General features: G+C 53.9%; 1 protein-coding gene across 2 annotated transcripts in view; it reads right to left on the bottom strand.

The window, feature by feature from the left end:
- LOC121544586 (son of sevenless homolog 2-like) overlaps positions 1-20,408 on the bottom strand; it is a 74,140-nt gene that overhangs the window by 8,468 nt on the left and 45,264 nt on the right. For both annotated transcript variants that reach the window (XM_041854545.2, XM_041854546.2), the window contains exons 7-12: positions 16,291-16,389; positions 12,892-13,019; positions 10,667-11,404; positions 6,853-6,975; positions 6,557-6,669; positions 6,042-6,264 (exon numbers count right to left, since the gene is read on the bottom strand). In XM_041854545.2, coding sequence (XP_041710479.2) covers positions 6,042-6,264; positions 6,557-6,669; positions 6,853-6,975; positions 10,667-11,404; positions 12,892-13,019; positions 16,291-16,389 — 1,424 coding nt within the window. The remainder of the gene's footprint in view (positions 1-6,041; positions 6,265-6,556; positions 6,670-6,852; positions 6,976-10,666; positions 11,405-12,891; positions 13,020-16,290; positions 16,390-20,408) is intronic.

Genomic DNA, 20,408 nt, shown 5'->3' with positions numbered 1-20,408 from the left:
CAGACCGGCACAGCAGCAGACCCGCACAGCAGCAGTGGCACAGCAGCAGACCCGCACAGCAGCCCCGCAGGGCACAGCAGCAGACCGGCACAGCAGCAGTGGCATAGCAGCAGACCGCAAGCAGCAGGGCACAGCAGCAGTGGCATAGCAGCAGACCCGCACAGCAGCAGTGGCACAGCAGCAGACCCGCACAGCAGCAGCTCACAGCAGCAGACCCGCACAGCAGCAACCCGCACAGCAGCAGACCGCACAGCAGCAGGGCACAGCAGCAGGCACAGCAGCAGACCGCACAGCAGCAGACGGCATAGCAGCAGCGGCACAGCAGCAGCCCGCACAGCAGCAGACGCGCAGCAGCAGCAGTGGCACAGCAGCGGTGGCACAGCAGCAGACCGGCACAGCAGCAGACCCTGCACAGCGGCAGACCGGCACAGCAGCGGCATAGCAGCGAGTGGCCCAGCAGCAGACCGCATAGCGGCAGCCGGGGCATAGCAGATGCACAGCAGCAGTGGCATAGCAGCAGACCCAGCAGTCGCCTGGCATAGCAGCAGCGGCACAGCAGCAGCGGCACAGCAGCAGACCCGCACAGCAGCAGACCGGCACAGCAGCAGTGGCATAGCAGCAGCGGCATAGCAGCAGACCTGGCATAGCAGCAGACCCGGCACAGCAGCAGACCCGCACAGCAGCAGTGGCACAGCAGCAGTGGCAGCAGCAGCAGACTGGCATAGCAGCAGACCCTGGCACACAGCAGTGCACAGCAGCAGACCGGCACAGCAGCAGTGGCACAGCAGCAGACCCGGCACAGCAGAAGACCTGCACAGCAGCAGACCTGGCACAGCAGCAGACCGCACAGCAGCAGTGGCAGGCAGCAGCAGTGGCACAGCAGCAGCCACAGCAGCAGACGCACAGCAGCAGCGGCACAGCAGCAGACCCGGCATAGAGCAGTGGGCACAGCAGCAGACCGCACAGCAGCAGCGGCACAGCAGCAGTGGCACAGCAGCAGCCGCACAGCAGCACCGCACAGCAGCAGCGGCATAGCAGCAGTGGCATAGCAGCAGTGGCACAGCAGCAGACCCACGCAGCAGACCGCATAGCAGCAGACCCTGGCACAGCAGCAGACCGGCACAGCAGCAGACCCGGCACAGCAGCAGTGGCACAGCACAGTGGCACAGCAGCAGACGGCACAGCAGCAGACCGGCACAGCAGCAGCGCACAGCAGCAGTGGCACAGCAGCAGACCCGCACAGCAGCAGACCGCACAGCAGCAGCGGCACAGCAGCAGACCGGCACAGCAGCAGACCGCACAGCAGCAGTGGCACAGCAGCAGTGGCACAGCAGCAGACCCGGCACAGCAGCAGACCCGCACAGCAGCAGACCGCACAGCAGCAGACCCACAGCAGCAGACCCGCACAGCAGCAGCGGCACAGCAGCAGACCCGCACAGCAGCAGACCGCACAGCAGCAGACCTGCACAGCAGCAGACCGGCATAGCAGCAGACTGGCACAGCAGCAGGGCACAGCAGCAGACGCACAGCAGCAGACCTGGCACAGCAGCAGACCGGCATAGCAGCAGACCCGCACAGCAGCAGCGGCACAGCAGCAGACCGCACAGCAGCAGACCCGCACAGCAGCAGTGCGCCACAGCAGCAGACCCGCACAGCAGCAGACCGCACAGCAGCAACTCACAGCAGCAGACCCACAGCAGCAGCCGCACAGCAGCAGCGGCACAGCAGCAGCGGCACAGCAGCAGACCGGCACAGCAGCAGACCGCACAGCAGCAGCGGCACAGCAGCAGACCGCACAGCAGCAGACCCCATAGCAGCAGCGGCACAGCAGCAGACCTGCACAGCAGCAGACGGCACAGCAGCCAGACCTGCACAGCAGCAGACCCCACAGCAGCAGACCTGCACAGCAGCAGTGGCACAGCAGCAGTGGCACAGCAGCAGACCCGCACAGCAGCAGCGGCACAGCAGCAGCGGCATAGCAGCAGACCCGCACAGCAGCAGTGGCATAGCAGCAGACGGCACAGCAGCAGTGGCACAGCAGCAGCCGGCACAGCAGCAGACTGCACAGCAGGCAGTGGCACAGCAGCAGTGGCATAGCAGCAGACCCGCACAGCAGCAGTGGCACAGCAGCAGACCCGCACAGCGGCAGACCACAGCAGCAGCCCGCATAGCAGCAGACCGGCACAGCGGCAGGGCACAGCGGCAGCGGCATAGCAGCAGACCTGCACAGCGGCAGACGGCACAGCGGCAGACCCGCACAGCGGCAGACCCGCACAGCGGCAGTGCACAGCAGCAGACCGCATAGCAGCAGCGCATAGCAGCAGTGGCACAGGGCAGTGCACAGCAGCAGACCTGCACAGCAGCAGCGGCACAGCAGCAGCGGCACAGTGGCAGTGGCACCAGACCGCATAGCGCGCGGCCGCGCAGTGCACAGCGGCAGACCTCCAGCAGCAGACTGCACAGCAGCAGTGGCATAGCAGCAGGGCACAGCAGCAGTCGCACAGCAGCAGACGGCACAGCAGCAGACGCACAGCGGCAGACCCCGGCATAGCAGCAGACCGCACAGCAGCAGTGGCACAGCAGCAGCGGCACAGCAGCAGTGCGGAGCAGCAGCACAGCAGCAGACCGGCACAGCAGCAGTGGCACAGCAGCAGACCGGGCACAGCAGCAGACCTGCACAGCGGCAGACCGCACAGCAGCAGACCCGCACAGCGGCAGACCGCACAGCAGCAGACCGCAGACAGCAGCAGACCGCACAGCGGCAGCGGCACAGCAGCAGTGGCACAGCAGCAGTGGCACAGCAGCAGACCGCACAGCGGCAGACCTGCACAGTGGCAGACCTGCACAGCGGCAGACCTGCACAGCAGGCAGACCGCACAGCAGCAGACCCGCATAGCAGCAGTGGCACAGCAGCAGACCGGCATAGCAGCAGACCGCACAGCGGCAGACCATAGCAGCAGTGGCAGAGCAGCAGTCATAGCAGCAGACCTGCATAGCAGCAGACTGCACAGCAGCAGTGGCATAGTGGCAGACCCGCACAGTGGCAGACCGGCAGCAGCAGACCTGCACAGCGGCAGACCGCATAGCGGCAGACGGCACAGCGGCAGACCCGCATAGCAGCAGACCGGCACAGCAGCAGGCCACATAGCAGCAGACCGCATAGCAGCAGCGGCACAGCGGCAGCGGCACAGCAGCAGACCTGCATAGCAGCAGACGGCATAGCAGCAGCGGCACAGCAGCAGACCTGCACAGCGGCAGACCCGCACAGCAGCAGCCGGCATAGCGGCAGTGGCATAGCGGCAGACCCGCATAGCAGCAGCCTGCACAGTAGCAGAGCAAGCAGCAGACTGCCTGGCAACCTGCACAGCGGCAGTGGCACAGCGGCAGGCCAGCGGCAGACCCGCTAGCAGCAGACCGGCACAGCAGCAGACGGCATAGCAGCAGACCGGCACAGCAGCAGCCTGCATAGCGGCAGACCGCACAGCAGCAGCGGCACAGCAGCAGTGGCACAGCAGCAGACCGGCACAGCAGCAGACCCGGCACAGCGGCAGTGGCACAGCAGCAGACCCGCACAGCGGCAGACCCGCACAGCAGCAGGGCACAGCAGCAGACCCGCACAGCGGCAGTGGCACAGCAGCAGACCTGCACAGCAGCAGACCCGCACAGCGGCAGACCCGCACAGCGGCAGACCGCACAGCGGCAGACCCGCACGCGGCAGTGGCACAGCGGCAGTGGCACAGCAGCAGACCGGCACAGCAGCAGACCCGCACAGCAGCAGACCCGCACAGCGGCAGTGGCACAGCAGCAGACCCGGCATAGCAGCAGACCGCACAGCAGCAGACCGCACAGCGGCAGACCTGGCATAGCGGCAGTGGCACAGCAGCAGTGGCATAGCAGCAGACGTAGCAGCAGACCGCAGCAGCAGTGCACAGCAGCAGACCGCACAGCAGCAGTGGCATAGCGGCAGTGGCACAGCAGCAGCCGGCACAGCAGCAGACCCCACAGCGGCAGACCACAGCAGCAGTGGCATGCAGCAGTGCCATAGCAGCAGCGGCACGCAGCAGTGGCATAGCAGCAGCGGCACAGCAGCAGACCCGCATAAGCAGACCTAGCAGCAGGCCCGCAGCAGCACAGTGGCATAGCAGACCTGCAGCAGACCTGCATAGCAGCAGACGCACAGCAGCAGTGGCACAGCAGCAGCGGCACAGCGGCAGTGGCACAGCAGCAGCAGCGGCATAGCAGCAGACCGCACAGCAGCAGACCGCACAGCAGCAGACCGCACAGCAGCATGGCAGCAGCAGCAGCGGCACAGCGCAGACATAGCAGCAGCGGCATAGCAGCAGTGGCACAGCAGCAGACGCACAGCAGCAGACCGGCACAGCAGCAGAGCGCACGCAGCAGTGGCACGCAGCAGACCCGCATAGCAGCAGACCGGCACAGCAGTGCAGCAGCAGCAGCGGCAGCAGCTGGCACAGCAGCAGACCCGCACAGCAGCAGTGGCACAGCAGCAGTGGCACAGCAGCAGACCGCACAGCAGCAGCGCACAGCAGCAGACCGCAAGCAGCAGCGGCACAGCAGCAGACCGGCACAGCAGCAGCGGCACAGCAGCAGACCGCACAGCAGCAGACCCGCATAGCAGCAGACCCGCAGAGCAGCAGACCGCACAGCAGCAGCTGCACAGCAGCAGTGGCATAGCAGCAGACGCCAGCAGCAGAGCACAGCAGCAGACCCGCACAGCAGCAGTGGCACAGCAGCAGACCCGGCACAGCAGCAGCCGGCACACAGCAGGGCACAGCAGCAGACCTGCAGCAGCAGTGGTACAGCAGCAGACCTGCACAGCAGCAGACCGGCATAGCAGCAGACCGGCACAGCAGCAGTGGTATAGTAGCAGTGGCATAGTAGCAGACCGAGCAGCAGACCGCACAGCAGCAGTGGTATAGCAGTAGTGGCACAGCAGCAGACGGCATAGTAGCAGACCGTATAGTAGCAGACCTGCATAGCAGTAGGGCATAGTAGCAGACGATAGTAGTAGACGGTATAGTAGCAGACGGCATAGCAGCAGTGGCATAGTAGCAGACCTGCAGCAGTAGTGGTATAGTAGTAGTGGCATAGCAGCAGACCCGTATAGTAGCAGTGGTATAGTAGTAGTGGTATAGTAGCAGTGGCATAGTAGTAGACCGTATAGTAGCAGACTGTATAGCAGCAGACCTGATAGTAGTAGACCGCATAGTAGCAGACCGTATAGTAGCAGTCGGCATAGTAGCAGACCGATAGTAGCAGACCGATAGTAGTAGTGGCATAGCAGTAGACGGTATAGCAGCAGTGGCATAGTAGTAGTGGTATAGTAGTAGACTGATAGTAGAGTGCAGTAGTAGTAGACCGTATAGTAGTAGACGGTATAGTAGTAGTGGTATAGTAGTAGTGGTATAGTAGTAGACGGCAGAGGTGGGACAAAGTCATTGTTATGCAAGTCACAAGTAAGTCTCAAGTCTTTGCCCTCGAGTCCCGAGTCAAGTCGAGTCAAAGATGAGGCAAGTCCCAAGTCGAGTCAAAAGTCAAAGCCATCAAGTCTCAAGTCGAGTCCAAAGTCCTACATTTTAGTTTCGAGTCATTTCAAGTCCTCTTAGCAAGCCTTTGCAAGTCATTACAAGTCCTCGTAGCAAGTCTTCTCGAGTCATAAGGCGCAAGTCCAAGTCAAGTCACGAGTCATTGATGTTAAAGTCCAAGTCGAGTTGCAAGTCTTTGTACATTTTGTCGAGTCGAGTCTGAAGTCATCAAATTCATGACTCGAGTCTGACTCGAGTCCAAGTCACATGACTCGAGTCCACACCTCTGGTAGACGGTATAGTAGTAGTGGTATAGTAGTAGTGGTATAGTAGTAGACGGTATAGTAGTAGACGGTATAGTAGTAGACGGTATAGTAGTAGTGGTATAGTAGTAGTGGTATAGTAGTAGTGGTATAGTAGTAGACGGTATAGTAGTAGTGGTATAGTAGTAGACGGTATAGTGAGGAGGTGTCACCATGGTAACAGTGGTCTCACCTGTAGAGTTCAGACTCAAGCAGGGTGAGCTGGCGGGCGATCTCTATGGGGTGAAGGGTCATGAGGTCAAAGGTGTCCGTCTGGCCCAGGCGGCTGATGTGCCACTCGATGGGCGGGGGCGGGCTCTCGAAGGTGATGTTGTGGCTGACCCCGTTGGACTGAGTCTGCATCTTCCTCTTGATGATCTTGTTAATGGACTCAACCCACTTCCTCATCGACTTGCCTGGTCAAGCAAGAAGGAGGAGGAATACTTTTCAGAGAAAGGAAATGTGTCTCTCTTACACATAAAACACATTACCATTGTCCCCATCTAGACTGTCTGAGGTTAAAAGTCAAAGTTTGAGAATCTGTGTCACAACCTTCCAATGTATTCATTACATACGGCAAATAAACTTCACAACATTTCTTTCACAATAACATCAGTGGCTGGTCAATAAAAACGAGTGAACACTGCAAATGTGCCCCTTGCGAATGAACATATTGGTATTAAAAGTGGCGGCGTAATGGGAGCCGACCTCGGAGCTGTATAATGCTGCTGATGTACTCCTCCAGTTTGCCTCGTAGCTCGGGGTCGTTCTCAAAGTCATAGAAATGATGTTCCACCCACTGACGGAACACATTCAGAACCCTGAGAGGGAGAGAGACAGAAGAAGAAGAAGGAGAAGAATTGAAGAAGAGGGTAAAATACCACAGACACGGTGATGGTGGAATTACTGTTCTAGAAACCTTCCCAACCCAGGTGGGATGGAATCTGATTGGAGAGTGGTATGGTGGGATGCAGGCTCATTGGACAATGGAACGGTGATCATACCTGAGTTGGACAGGTTGTACGTACTCCCTGCGGAACCTCTGTAGCTCAGCAGCCATTGGCTGATCCCCATTCCATAGAGCCTGTTTGTCTGCCTCTGTGGGCTCTGGCTCGGGGATCTCAATCCTGGGAAATATCAAATACGTTATTGCCAAACCAAACAGTTGTACTCCATGACGAAGTCCATGCTGCCGAAAACCCATCAAGAGTTTTAAAATCTTTGTTCCAGTACCGTACACTCAATATTAACCTAACATAGGAGGTTTAAAATAAACGCCTGAGCGGCATTTCTTTCTTTCTGGTCCTGAGAAGAAAAAAAACTTCTCTTCTGCACCTTTCAACCAATCCAGCAAATGTGGAGGAGTTGTTCAAGACATGCTCCGGTACATTGGCGACTATTAAGTATTTTCTTAAACCTCCCGCTTTGGGCTGGATGTGTCAATATGTAGTTCATACATACAGTTGGAGTCGGAAGTTTACATACACCTTAGCCAAATACATTTAAACTCAGTTTTTCACAATTCCTGACATTTAATCCTAGTAAAAACTCCCTGTCTTAGGTCAGTTAGGATCCCCACTTTATTTTAAGAATGTGAAATGTCAGAATAAAAGTAGAGAATGATTTATTTCAGCTTTAATTTCCTTCATCACACTCCCAGTGGGTCAGAAGTTTACATACACTCAATTAGTATTTGGTAGCATTGCCTTTAAATTGTTTAACTTGGGTCAAACGTTTTGTGTAGCCTTCCACAAGCTACCCACATTAAGTTGGGTTAATCTTTGCCCATTCCTCCTGACAGAGCTGGTGTAACTGAGTCAGGTTTGTAGGCCTCCTTGCTCGCACACGCTTTTTCAGTTCTGCCCACACATTTTCTATAGGATTGAGGTCAGGGCTTTGTGATGGCCACTCCAATACCTTGACTTTGTTGTCCTTAAGCCATTTTGCCACAACTTTGGAAGTATGCTTGGGGTCATTGTCCAATTGGAAGACCCATTTGTGACCAAGCTTTAACTTCCTGACTGATGTCTTGAGATGTTGCTTCAATATATCCACATAATTTTCCTTCCTCATGATGCCATCTATTTTTGTGAAGTGCACCAGTCCCTCCTGCAGCAAACCACCCCCACAGCATGATGCTGCCACCCCGTGCTTCACGGTTGGGATGGTGTTCTTCGGCTTGCAAGCGTCCCCCCTTTTCCTCCAAACATAACGATGGTCATTATGGCCAAACAGTTCTATTTTTGTTTCATCAGACCAGAGGACATTTCTCCAAAAAGTACGATCTTTGTCCCCATGTGCAGTTGCAAACCGTAGTCTGGCTTTTTTATGGCGGTTTTGGAGCAGTGGCTTCTTCCTTGCTGAGCGGCCTTTCAGGTTATGTCGATATAGGACTTGTTTTACTGTGAATATAGATACTTTTGTACCGGTTTCCTCCAGCATCTTCACAAGGTCCTTTGCTGTTGTTCTGGGATTGATTTGCACTTTTCGCACCAAAGTACGTTAATCTCTAGGAGACAGAACGCGTCTCCTTCCTGAGTGGTATGACGGCTGTGTGGTCCCATGGTGTTTATACTTGCGTACTTTCCAAGCTGTTTAAAGGCAGTCAACTTAGTGTATGTAAACTTCTGACCCACTGGAATTGTGATACAGTGAATTATAAGTGAAATAATCTGCCTGTAAACAATTGTTGGAAAAATTACTTGTGTCATGCACAAAGTAGATGTCCTAACCAACTTGCCAAAACTATAGTTTGTTAACAAGAAATTTGTGGAGTGGTTGAAAAACGAGTTTTAATGACTCCAACCTAAGTGTATGTAAACTTCCGACTTCAACTGTACATAATCTATGAGCAGAATTACTGTCTTACCTCAACTAGCCACGAAATTCCTAGTTTGAAAGCGAATGTTTTCTGGAAGATGTAGGGAAAATGGCGCCGCCCATTTACCCCACTTGGGCCAGCCACCGAGCAAACTTGAGTTTCAGCCAATGAGCTTCAGCCCCTCGCCATTTGAGTGACAGCTAGCAAGACGCACACACAGTAGCGCGAGAGAAAGAGCGAGACCTTGGTGCACAAAAGTACCGGAGAATATCTTTAAAGACGGAGTGTCGCCTTGTTAACGTCCAAAAGCGGAAGTGGCCTTACAGGCTCTTTCCATTTCCCCTGAAAACCGGACGCATCTGCTTGTTTCCGACCCCGCTGAGTGACTACATGAAACAACTGCATCTTAAAAAGGGTCTAGTAAGGAGTCAGGAAGCAGACATGCACATTCGGTGCACCATACATAGAGATATACAGTGCATTCGGAAAGTATTCAGACCCCTCAAATTCTTACACATTTTATTACGTTACAGCCTTATTCTAAAATAGATTAAATCGTTTTTTTTGCCTAATCAATCTACACACAATACCCCATAATGAAAAAGCAAAAAAATAGTTTTTAGAAATTGTTGCAAACGTATATTAAAAAAACCGGAAATATCACATTTACATAAGTATTCAGACCCTTTACTCAGTACTTTGTTGAAGCCCCTTTGCCAGCGATTACAGCCTCAAGTCTTCTTGGGTATGACGCTACAAGCTTGGCACACCTGTATTTGGGGAGTTTCTCCCATTCTTCTCTGCAGATCCTCTCAAGCTCTGTCAGGTTGGATGGGGGGTGTTGCTACACAGCTATTTTCAGGTCTCTCCAGAGATGTTCGATCGGGTTCAAGTCCGGGGTCTGGCTGGGCCACTCAAGGAAATTCAGAGACAAGTCCCGAAGCCACTCCTGCGTTGTCTTGGCTGTGTGCTTAGGGTCGTTGTCCTGTTGGAAGGTGAACCTTTGCCCCAGTCGGAGGTCCTGAGCACTCTGGAGCAGGTTTTCATCAAGGATCTCTCTGTATTTTGCTCCGTTCATCTTTCCCTCGAACCTGACTAGTCTCCCAGTCCCTGCCGCTGAAAAACATCCCCACAGCATGATGCTGCCACCACCATGCTTCACCGTAGGGATGGTGCCAGGTTTCCTCCAGACGTGATGCTTGGCATTCAGGCCAAATAGTTCAATCTTGGTTTAAATCAGTCCAGAAGATCTTGTTTCTCATGGTCTGAGAGTCCTTTAGGTGTCTTTTGGCAAACTCAAAGCGGGCTGTGATGTGCCATTTACTGAGAAGTGGCTTCCCTCTGGCCACTCTACCATAAAGGCCTGATTGGTGGAGTGCTGCAGAGATGGTTGTCCTTCTGGAAGGTTGTCCCATCTCCACAGTGGAACTCTGGAGCTCTTTCAGAGTGACTATAGGGTTCTTGGTTACTTCCCTGACCAAGGCCCTTCTGCCCCAATTGCTCAGTTTGGCCGGGTGGCCAGCTCTAGGAAGAGTCTTGGCGATTCCAAACTTCTTCCATTTAAGAATGGTGGAGGCCACTGTGTTCTTGGGGACCTTCAATGCTGCAGATATTTTTTGGTACCCTTCCCCAGATCTGTGCCTTGACATAATCCTGTCTCCAATCAATTTAATTTACCACAGGTGGAGTCCAATCAAGTTGTAGAAACATCTCAACGATGATCAATGGAAGCAGGATGCACCTGAGCTCAATTTTGAGTCTCATAGCAAAGGGTCTGAATACTTATGTAAAATAGGTATCCGTTTTTTAAATTTTTATAAATATGCAAAGATTCTAAAAACCTGTTTTCGCGTCGTCATTATGGGGTAATGTGTGAAGATTGATGAGGAACATTTGTAATTTAATCCATTTTAGAATAAGGCTGAAATGTAACAGAATGTGGAAAAAGGGGTCTGAATACTTTCCGAATGCACCGTTGTAATTCTGTGGTACCATACCTGTCTATCAACAGTCCCAGGAGCTCCTGGGGTTTGCAGAATGACCGGTAGGTGGTCAGAAAGGTGCGCACAAAGTTGGGATCAGCGTACATGTGGTATGTGAGCCTCTCTATTAGTTTGACCACCGTCCCAGCCTTAATAATAGGTATCCCCGTCTTGCTCTGGACGCGGTCCTCAAACACGATGTTCTCCTCCGAGTCGTGCACAGCGAAGCGGTATAGCTCTGGCGAGGGCAGGCGGAGGGGCTGGGCCTGCTCCTCGTGTTGTAGCACAGTGTCTAGCATACGGTCCAACGTGGAGCGGTACTGCAGGGTCACCAGCGCCGCCATCCACGCCCCCTTCTCCTCCGCCGAGCGAGCGCAGAACACCACACAGTTCTCGTCTTTACCGACAAGTTCAAAGGCATGTTTTAACTCCACCGAGTCCTCGCGGTCCACAATGCGGACTTTCCGTAGGACAAACTTCTCCTTGAGACGGAACTCCGCCCCGCTTCCGGAACCGGGGAGTCGGGAGCTCTGATTGGCCTTGCAGCTGATCATGAGGCCGTCAAACAGAAAGTTGTGTCGCTCGTGTTTGGCGCCGGCACGGAGGAGCGCCCCCTCCAGGATGAACTCGGAACAGCACTGGCCGATGTCCTTCCCCTCCCAGCCATCGATGCTCTTCTGGATCTCGTTCATCCGCTTGATGGCCAGCTGCTTGCTGCGCACCTGGCGACTGTACAGACGGTACATTGGCTCACTGGAGAGAGAGAGAGACAGAGAGAGACAGAGAGAGAGAGCGAGAGCGAGACAGAGAGAGACAGCGAGAGAGAGCGAGACAGAGCGAGAGAGCGAGACAGAGCGAGAGAGACGCAGAGAGAGAGAGAGAGAGAGAGAGAGAGAGAGAGAGAGAGAGAGAGAGAGAGAGACACAGAGAGAGAGAGAGACACAGAGAGAGAGAGAGAGAGACACAGAGAGAGAGAGAGAGAGACACAGAGAGAGAGAGAGAGAGACAACAGAGAGAGAGAGAGAGAGACACCGAGAGAGAGAGAGAGAGAGGGAGAGAGAGAGAGAGAGAGAGAGAGAGAGAGAGAGAGAGAGCGAGAGAGAGACGAGAGAGAGAGAGAGAGAGAGAGAGAGAGAGAGAGAGAGAGAGAGAGAGAGAGAGAGAGAGAGAGAGAGAGAGAGAGAGAGAGAGAGAGAGAGAGAGAGAGAGAGAGAGAGAGAGAGAGAGAGAGAGAGAGAGAGAGAGAGAGGGTGGTGAGAACACTGAGGAATCAATCTAGTCTCTCTAGACCAGGGATGGTAACTGGTGGCCATTGTTCTTTCAAAGGCCAAACCCACCATTGGTGTGCATCTATTTTCATGTCATCTGACAATAGCACCGCCTGGAATTAGCTAAAACGGCATTGGTACTTGGAATGGAACCGGTGCGATTGTCATATCGCACGAAAATATACGTCTTTGGCCATGCACACCAGCTGTGGGTTTGGCCTTCGATAGAACGATGCATAAGCAGAAAATACCTCATCCCTACTGTAAAATATGGTGCTGGTCTTTGATGTTATGGGGCTATTTAGCTTCCACTGGTCCCGGGGCCCTTGTTAAGCTCAAGGGCATCATGAACTATGAACTTTTCCCAGTACCAGAACATTTTAGCCAAAGACATGGTTGTCTCCGCCAGGAGGCTGACACTTGGCCACAAGTGGATCTTCCAGCAAGACAATAACCCCAAGCACACACATCAAAATCCACAAATAAATAGTTAATTTACCACAAAATCAAAAATGTTCAATGGCCATCTCAGTCTCTAGACTTGAACCCCATTGAAAACCTGTGGTTTGAATTGATGAGGGCAGTCCACAAGCGCAAACAAAGGATATCAAGGATCTGGAAAGATTCTGTATGGAGGAATGGTCTAAGATCCCTCCCAGTGTGTTCTCCAATCTCATAAAAACATTTTAGAAAAAGTCTCAGTGTCATTATCCTTCGTCTGACCAGGCAAGGTGCTGGAGTATTGAAAACACGGTCCAATCATTTTGACACCTATTGTTGTTTTATTACTTCTTAAACAAAATCTATTTCTATGAGCAATTGTATTAGTATAACATTGTAGCATTTTTATTTTGTTAAGTTATTTTATACGGTATTAAATTTGAGCATCTTTATCAAGGGATCCAATAATTCTGGACCCCGGCGGTACGTGTATCAGCAGAGTGTAATGCTGTGGAGGAGCAGGGTACGTACCCGGGCTTGCGTCGGGGCAGGTGTTTGGTGTAGATGCGCTCCACGCTACACTGGAGGTTGAGCAGGGCGGTGATGGCCTGCTTCAGACCCTCTCGGTCATCCTGTTCCTCACTGCGCTCCTGTAGCTGCTGCTCAGACAAGACAAGGTGATGTTTCAACTATGCACAGATGTAATGTATGCAATTTTCCCCATGGGGGGGTTAATGAAGAATGGCAGTTTTTCACTCTTTAAAGTATGGATAGAAGCTAGCAATATAACCTGAATTGTTCTATTGGGGGAAAAACACCTCCCTCATTTTAGGACCATATAAAAAGGTATTTTGGAAGGCACACACACAATTTTCCGTGGAGGTGGTTAATGCCACAACAAGCAGCAGGTGGAGAGGATCTGCAGACAGCATCAGGTGGGCTCTACCAGGTCCAGCTGCACTACTCCTGATGGAAGTGCTGTTCCGAGTTAATCCTGGAGGGGGCGCTCCTCCGCCAAACACTACTCCTGATAGAACTGGTGCTGTCTGCCACTACTCCTGATAGAACTGGTAGAGACCACCTGGTGCTGTCTGCACTACTCCTGATAGAACTGGTAGAGACCACCTGGTGCTGTCTGCCACTACTCCTGATAGAACTGGTAGAGACCACCTGGTGCTGTCTGCACTACTCCTGATAGAACTGGTAGAGACCACCTGGTGCTGTCTGCACTACTCCTGATAGAACTGGTAGAGACCACCTGGTGCTGTCTGCCACTACTCCTGATAGAACTGGTAGAGACCACCTGGTGCTGTCTGCCACTACTCCTGATAGAACTGGTAGAGACCACCTGGTGCTGTCTGCCACTACTCCTGATAGAACTGGTAGAGACCACCTGGTGCTGTCTGCCACTACTCCTGATAGAACTGGTAGAGACCACCTGGTGCTGTCTGCCACTACTCCTGATAGAACTGGTAGAGACCACCTGGTGCTGTCTGCCACTACTCCTGATAGAACTGGTGCTGTCTGCCACTACTCCTGATAGAACTGGTAGAGACCACCTGGTGCTGTCTGCCACTACTCCTGATAGAACTGGTGCTGTCTGCCACTACTCCTGATAGAACTGGTAGAGACCACCTGGTGTTGTCTGCCACTACTCCTGATAGAACTGGTAGAGACCACCTGGTGCTGTCTGCCACTACTCCTGATAGAACTGGTAGAGACCACCTGGTGCTGTCTGCCACTACTCCTGATAGAACTGGTAGAGACCACCTGGTGCTGTCTGCACTACTCCTGGAACACTACATACATTGGATGTCAACAATCAACGCACATCTAATAACTATGTTAGGTTAAAACTAATCTATAGAAAATCTATATAAAGTGAGAAGAAATAGGAGCTTTCAAATCCAGACCAGAGAGCCAGACCAGAGAGCCTGACCAGAGAGCCTGACCAGACCAGACCAGAGAGCCTGACCAGACCAGACCAGAGAGCCAGACCAGACCAGACCAGAGAGCCAGACCAGACCAGACCAGAGAGCCAGACCAGACCAGACCAGAGAGCCTGACCAGACCAGACCAGAGAGCCTGACCAGACCAGACCAGAGAGCCAGACCAGACCAGACCAGAGAGCCAGACCAGACCAGAGAGCCAGACCAGACCAGACCAGAGAGCCTGACCAGACCAGACCAGAGAGCCAGACCAGACCAGAGAGCCAGACCAGACCAGACCAGACCAGACCAGAGAGCCTGACCAGACCAGACCAGAGAGCCAGACCAGACCAGAGAGCCTGACCAGACCAGACCAGAGAGCCAGACCAGACCAGACCAGACCAGAGAGCCTGACCAGACCAGACCAGAGAGCCTGACCAGACCAGACCAGAGAGCCTGACCAGACCAGACCAGAGAGCCTGACCAGACCAGACCAGAGAGCCTGACCAGACCAGACCAGAGAGCCTGACCAGACCAGACCAGAGAGCCAGACCAGACCAGAGAGCCTGACCAGACCAGACCAGACCAGACCAGAGAGCCTGACCAGACCAGACCAGACCAGAGAGCCTGACCAGACCAGACCAGAGAGCCTGACCAGACCAGAGAGCCTGACCAGACCAGACCAGAGAGCCTGACCAGACCAGAGAGCCTGACCAGACCAGAGAGCCTGACCAGACCAGACCAGAGCCTGACCAGAGAGCCTGACCAGACCAGAGAGCCTGACCAGACCAGACCAGAGAGCCTGACCAGACCAGACCAGAGAGCCTGACCAGACCAGACCAGAGAGCCAGACCAGACCAGACCAGACCAGAGAGCCAGACCAGACCAGACCAGACCAGAGAGCCAGACCAGACCAGACCAGACCAGAGAGCCTGACCAGACCAGACCAGACCAGAGAGCCTGACCAGACCAGACCAGACCAGAGAGCCAGACCAGACCAGACCAGACCAGAGAGCCTGACCAGACCAGACCAGAGAGCCTGACCAGACCAGACCAGAGAGCCTGACCAGACCAGACCAGAGAGCCTGACCAGACCAGACCAGACCAGAGAGCCAGACCAGACCAGACCAGACCAGAGAGCCTGACCAGACCAGACCAGAGAGCCTGACCAGACCAGACCAGACCAGAGAGCCTGACCAGACCAGACCAGACCAGAGAGCCTGACCAGACCAGACCAGACCAGACCAGACCAGAGAGCCTGACCAGACCAGACCAGAGAGCCTGACCAGACCAGACCAGACCAGAGAGCCAGACCAGACCAGACCAGAGAGCCAGACCAGACCTGACCAGACCAGACCAGAGAGCCTGACCAGACCAGACCAGAGAGCCAGACCAGACCAGACCAGACCAGACCAGACCAGACCAGAGAGCCTGACCAGACCAGACCAGACCAGAGAGCCAGACCAGACCAGACCAGAGAGCCTGACCAGACCAGACCAGACCAGACCAGACCAGAGAGCCTGACCAGACCAGACCAGAGAGCCTGACCAGACCAGACCAGACCAGAGAGCCTGACCATATTTCCATATTTGATCACAAGATGGGGGACACGTTTTTAAAAAACGCTAAATTGGAACACTGGTCAACTTTACTGTGAGAGGGACATGTCTTACACACGCAAACACAACGGTTGGAACGCAAACACAAAGGTTGGAACGCAAACACAGCGGTTGGAACGCAAACACAACGGTTGGAACGCAAACACAGCAGGTTGGAAAGGCCTGAAGGCTGGAAACTGAGGCAGGAAAGAAATAGGACAGAGGTACGGGTATGGTAGGACATGGATTAATCCTTAGGCAAAGTCATGGGCATAGCTATTCTACTTGTCCCCACACTGCCTGTCACTGTAACTGACAGTCTCTACTGGATCAGACAGAATGTGTATGTGTGTGTGTGTGTGTGTGTGTGTGTGTGTGTCATACCGTAATGCGTAAACACTCACCTGCAGTAGTTCAAAGTAGTGCAAACAGTGGTATACAGGAACCATCATGAGCTGTGGCAGAACGTACTGGACAGCCTCCTTGAAGCCTTCAGCTATGGACTGGACAGACAGACAGACAGACAGACAGACAGACAACACAACATTTCAATACATATTATCCTAGAGAGGGGAACTGGAGAGTCTAATATAAACTCTGCAAAAAAAGAAACGTCCTCTCACTGTCAACTGCGTTTATTTTCAGCAAACTTAACATGTGTAAATATTTGTATGAACATAACAACATTCAACAACTGAGACATAAACTGAACAAGTTCCACAGACATGTGACTAACAGAAATGGAATAATGTGTCCCTGAACAAAGGGGGGGTTAAAATCAAAAGTAACAGTCAGTATCTGGTGTGGCCAACCAGCTGCATTAAGTACTGCAGTGCATCTCCTCCTCTTGGACTGCACCAGATTTGCCTGTTCTTGCTATGAGATGTTACCCCACTCTTCCACCAAGGCACCTGCAAGTTTCCGGACATTTCTGGGGGGATTGGCCCTAGCCCTCACCCTCCGATCCAACAGGTCCCAGACGTGCTCAATGGATTGAGATCCGGGCTCTTCGCTGGCCATGGCAGAACACTGACATTCCTGTCTTGCAGGAAATCATGCACAGAACGAGCAGTATGGCCCGGTGGCATTGTGATGCTGGAGGGTCATGTCAGGATGAGCCTGCAGGTAGGGTACCACATGAGGGAGGAGGATGTCTTCCCTGTAACGCACAGCGTTGAGATTGCCTGCAAAGACAACCAGCTCAGTCCGATGATGCTGTGACACACCGCCCCAGACCATGACGGACCTGCCACCTCCAAATCGATCCCGCTCCAGAGTACAGGCCTCTGTGTAACGCTCATTCCTTCGACGATAAGCGCGAATCCGACCATCACCCCTGGTGAGACAAAAGTGCGACTCGTCAGTGAAGAGCACTTTCTGCCAGTCTGGTCCAGCGACGGTGGGTTTGTGCCCATAGGCAACGTTGTTGCCGGTGATGTCTGGTGAGGACCTGCCTTACAACAGGCCTACAAGCCCTCAGTCCAGCCTCTCTCAGCCTATTGCGGACAGTCTGAGCACTGATGGAGGGATTGTGCGTTCCTGGTGTAACTCGGGCAGTTGTTGTTGCCATCCTGTACCTGTCCCGCAGGTGTGATGTTCGGACGCACCGATCCTGTGCAGGTGTTGTTACACGTGGTCTGCCACTGCGAGGACGATCAGCTGTCCGTCCTGTCTCCCTGTAGCGCTGTCTTAGGCGTCTCACAGTACGGACATTGACATTTATTGCCCTGGCCACATCTGCAGTCCTCATGCCTCCTTGCAGCATGCCTAAGGCACGTTCACGCAGATGAGCAGGGACCCTGGGCATCTTTCTTTTGGTGTTTTTCAGAGTCAGTAGAAAGGCCTCTTTAGTGTCCTAAGTTTTCATAACTGTGACCTTAATTGCCTACCGTCTGTAAGCTGTTAGTGTCTTAATGACCGTTCCACAGGTGCATGTTAATTAATTGTTTATGGTTCATTGAACAAGCATGGGAAACAGTGTTTAAACCCTTTACAATGAAGATCTGTGAAGTTATTTGGATTTTTACGAATTATCTTTGAAAGACAGGGTCCTGAAAAGGGGACGTTTGTTTTTGCTGAGTTTATATGGATGGATGGAGGATGACCAGGAGCTAAGGGAAGAGGGGATGACCAGGAGCTAAGGGAAGAGGAGATGACCAGGAGCTAAGGGAAGAGGAGATGACCAGGAGCTAAGGGAAGAGGGGATGACCAGGAGCTAAGGGAAGAGGAGATGACCAGGAGCTAAGGGAAGAGGAGATGACCAGGAGCTAAGGGAAGAGGAGATGACCAGGAGCTAAGGGAAGAGGGGACGACCAGGAGCTAAGGGAAGAGGGGACGACCAGGAGCTAAGGGAAGAGGAGACGACCAGGAGCTAAGGGAAGAGGTGACGACCAGGAGCTAAGGGAAGAGGGGACGACCAGGAGCTAAGGGAAGAGGGGACGACCAGGAGCTAAGGGAAGAGGAGATGACCAGGAGCTAAGGGAAGAGGGGATGACCAGGAGCTAAGGGAAGAGGAGATGACCAGGAGCTAAGGGAAGAGGAGATGACCAGGAGCTAAGGGAAGAGGGGACGACCAGGAGCTAAGGGAAGAGGGGACGACCAGGAGCTAAGGGAAGAGGGGACGACCAGGAGCTAAGGGAAGAGGAGACGACCAGGAGCTAAGGGAAGAGGAGATGACCAGGAGCTATGGGAAGAGGGGATGACCAGGAGCTAAGGGAAGAGGGGATGACCAGGAGCTAATGGGAGAGGGGACGACCAGGAGCTAAGGGAAGAGGGGACGACCAGGAGCTAAGGGAAGAGGGGACGACCAGGAGCTAAGGGAAGAGGGGACGACCAGGAGCTAAGGGAAGAGGGGACGACCAGGAGCTAAGGGAAGAGGGGACGACCAGGAGCTAAGGGAAGAGGGGACGACCAGGAGCTAAGGGAAGAGGGGATGACCAGGAGCTAAGGGAAGAGGGGACGACCAGGAGCTAAGGGAAGAGGGGATGACCAGGAGCTAAGGGAAGAGGGGATGACCAGGAGCTAAGGGAAGAGGGGACGACCAGGAGCTAAGGGAAGAGGGGACGACCAGGAGCTAAGGGAAGAGGGGACGACCAGGAGCTAAGGGAAGAGGGGATGACCAGGAGCTAAGGGAAGAGGGGACGACCAGGAGCTAAGGGAAGAGGGGACGACCAGGAGCTAAGGGAAGAGGGGACGACCAGGAGCTAAGGGAAGAGGGGACGACTGTGGTGGACTGGGAAGAGGGGACGACCAGGAGCTAAGGGAAGAGGGGATGACCGTGGTGGACTGGGAAGAGGGGATGACCAGGAGCTAAGGGAAGAGGGGATGACCGTGGTGGACTGGGAAGAGGGGATGACCAGGAGCTAAGGGAAGAGGGGACGACCAGGAGCTAAGGGAAGAGGAGATGACCAGGAGCTAAGGGAAGAGGGGATGACCAGGAGCTAAGGGAAGAGGGGACGACCAGGAGCTAAGGGAAGAGGGGACGACCAGGAGCTAAGGGAAGAGGGGACGACCAGGAGCTAAGGGAAGAGGGGACGACCAGGAGCTAAGGGAAGAGGGGACGACCAGGAGCTAAGGGAAGAGGGGACCCGACCAGGAGCTAAGGGAAGAGGGGACTACCAGGAGCTAAGGGAAGAGGGGACGACCAGGAGCTAAGGGAAGAGGGGACGACCAGGAGCTAAGGGAAGAGGGGACGACCAGGAGCTAAGGGAAGAGGGGACGACCAGGAGCTAAGGGAAGAGGGGACGCACCAGGAGCTAAGGGAAGAGGGGACGACCAGGAGCTAAGGGAAGAGGGGACGACCAGGAGCTAAGGGAAGAGGGGACGACCAGGAGCTAAGGGAAGAGGGGACGACCAGGAGCTAAGGGAAGAGGAGACGACCAGGAGCTAAGGGAAGAGGAGATGACCAGGAGCTAAGGGAAGAGGGGACGACCAGGAGCTAAGGGAAGAGGGGATGACCAGGAGCTAAGGGAAGAGGGGATGACCAGGAGCTAAGGGAAGAGGGGATGACCAGGAGCTAAGGGAAGAGGGGATGACCAGGAGCTAAGGGAAGAGGGGACGACCAGGAGCTAAGGGAAGAGGGGACGACTGTGGTGGACTGGGCAGAGTAACGTAAGTAGACGTTGTCATAGTATCCAGCCTCCCTTCTCCCCAGATAGAGGATCCTTAATCAATAATCTACTACTCAGACTCCACTCACCACAGCCTCCCCTGCCTAAACTGTCTGTTTGTGTCTCTGTGTGTCTGTCTGTGTGTGTGTGTGTGTGTGCCATTAGAATGACGCTCCAAACACAGGCAGGTGTCATATTATAAAACCATTGTCATTAAATAAACCTCTATTCCAGTTTTACCCCAACATCACATATAATCAATCAAAATAAAAGGAACAATACATTGAAACACCACTGGGATTCCCACACACACAGCAGTGCAATAAGCACAGCATGCACCCCTTTCAGATCAGAGGTAGCTATTGAACTGATTCCGTTGCTTATTTTCAATATGAAATGTGCCTACAGCCAAT

Source organism: Coregonus clupeaformis, chromosome 29 (assembly GCF_020615455.1).
Source record: "Coregonus clupeaformis isolate EN_2021a chromosome 29, ASM2061545v1, whole genome shotgun sequence".
NCBI lineage: Eukaryota > Metazoa > Chordata > Actinopteri > Salmoniformes > Salmonidae > Coregonus > Coregonus clupeaformis.
The sequence above is the reverse complement of the archived record's forward strand: the minus strand, read 5'-3'. Positions and strand labels throughout refer to the sequence as shown.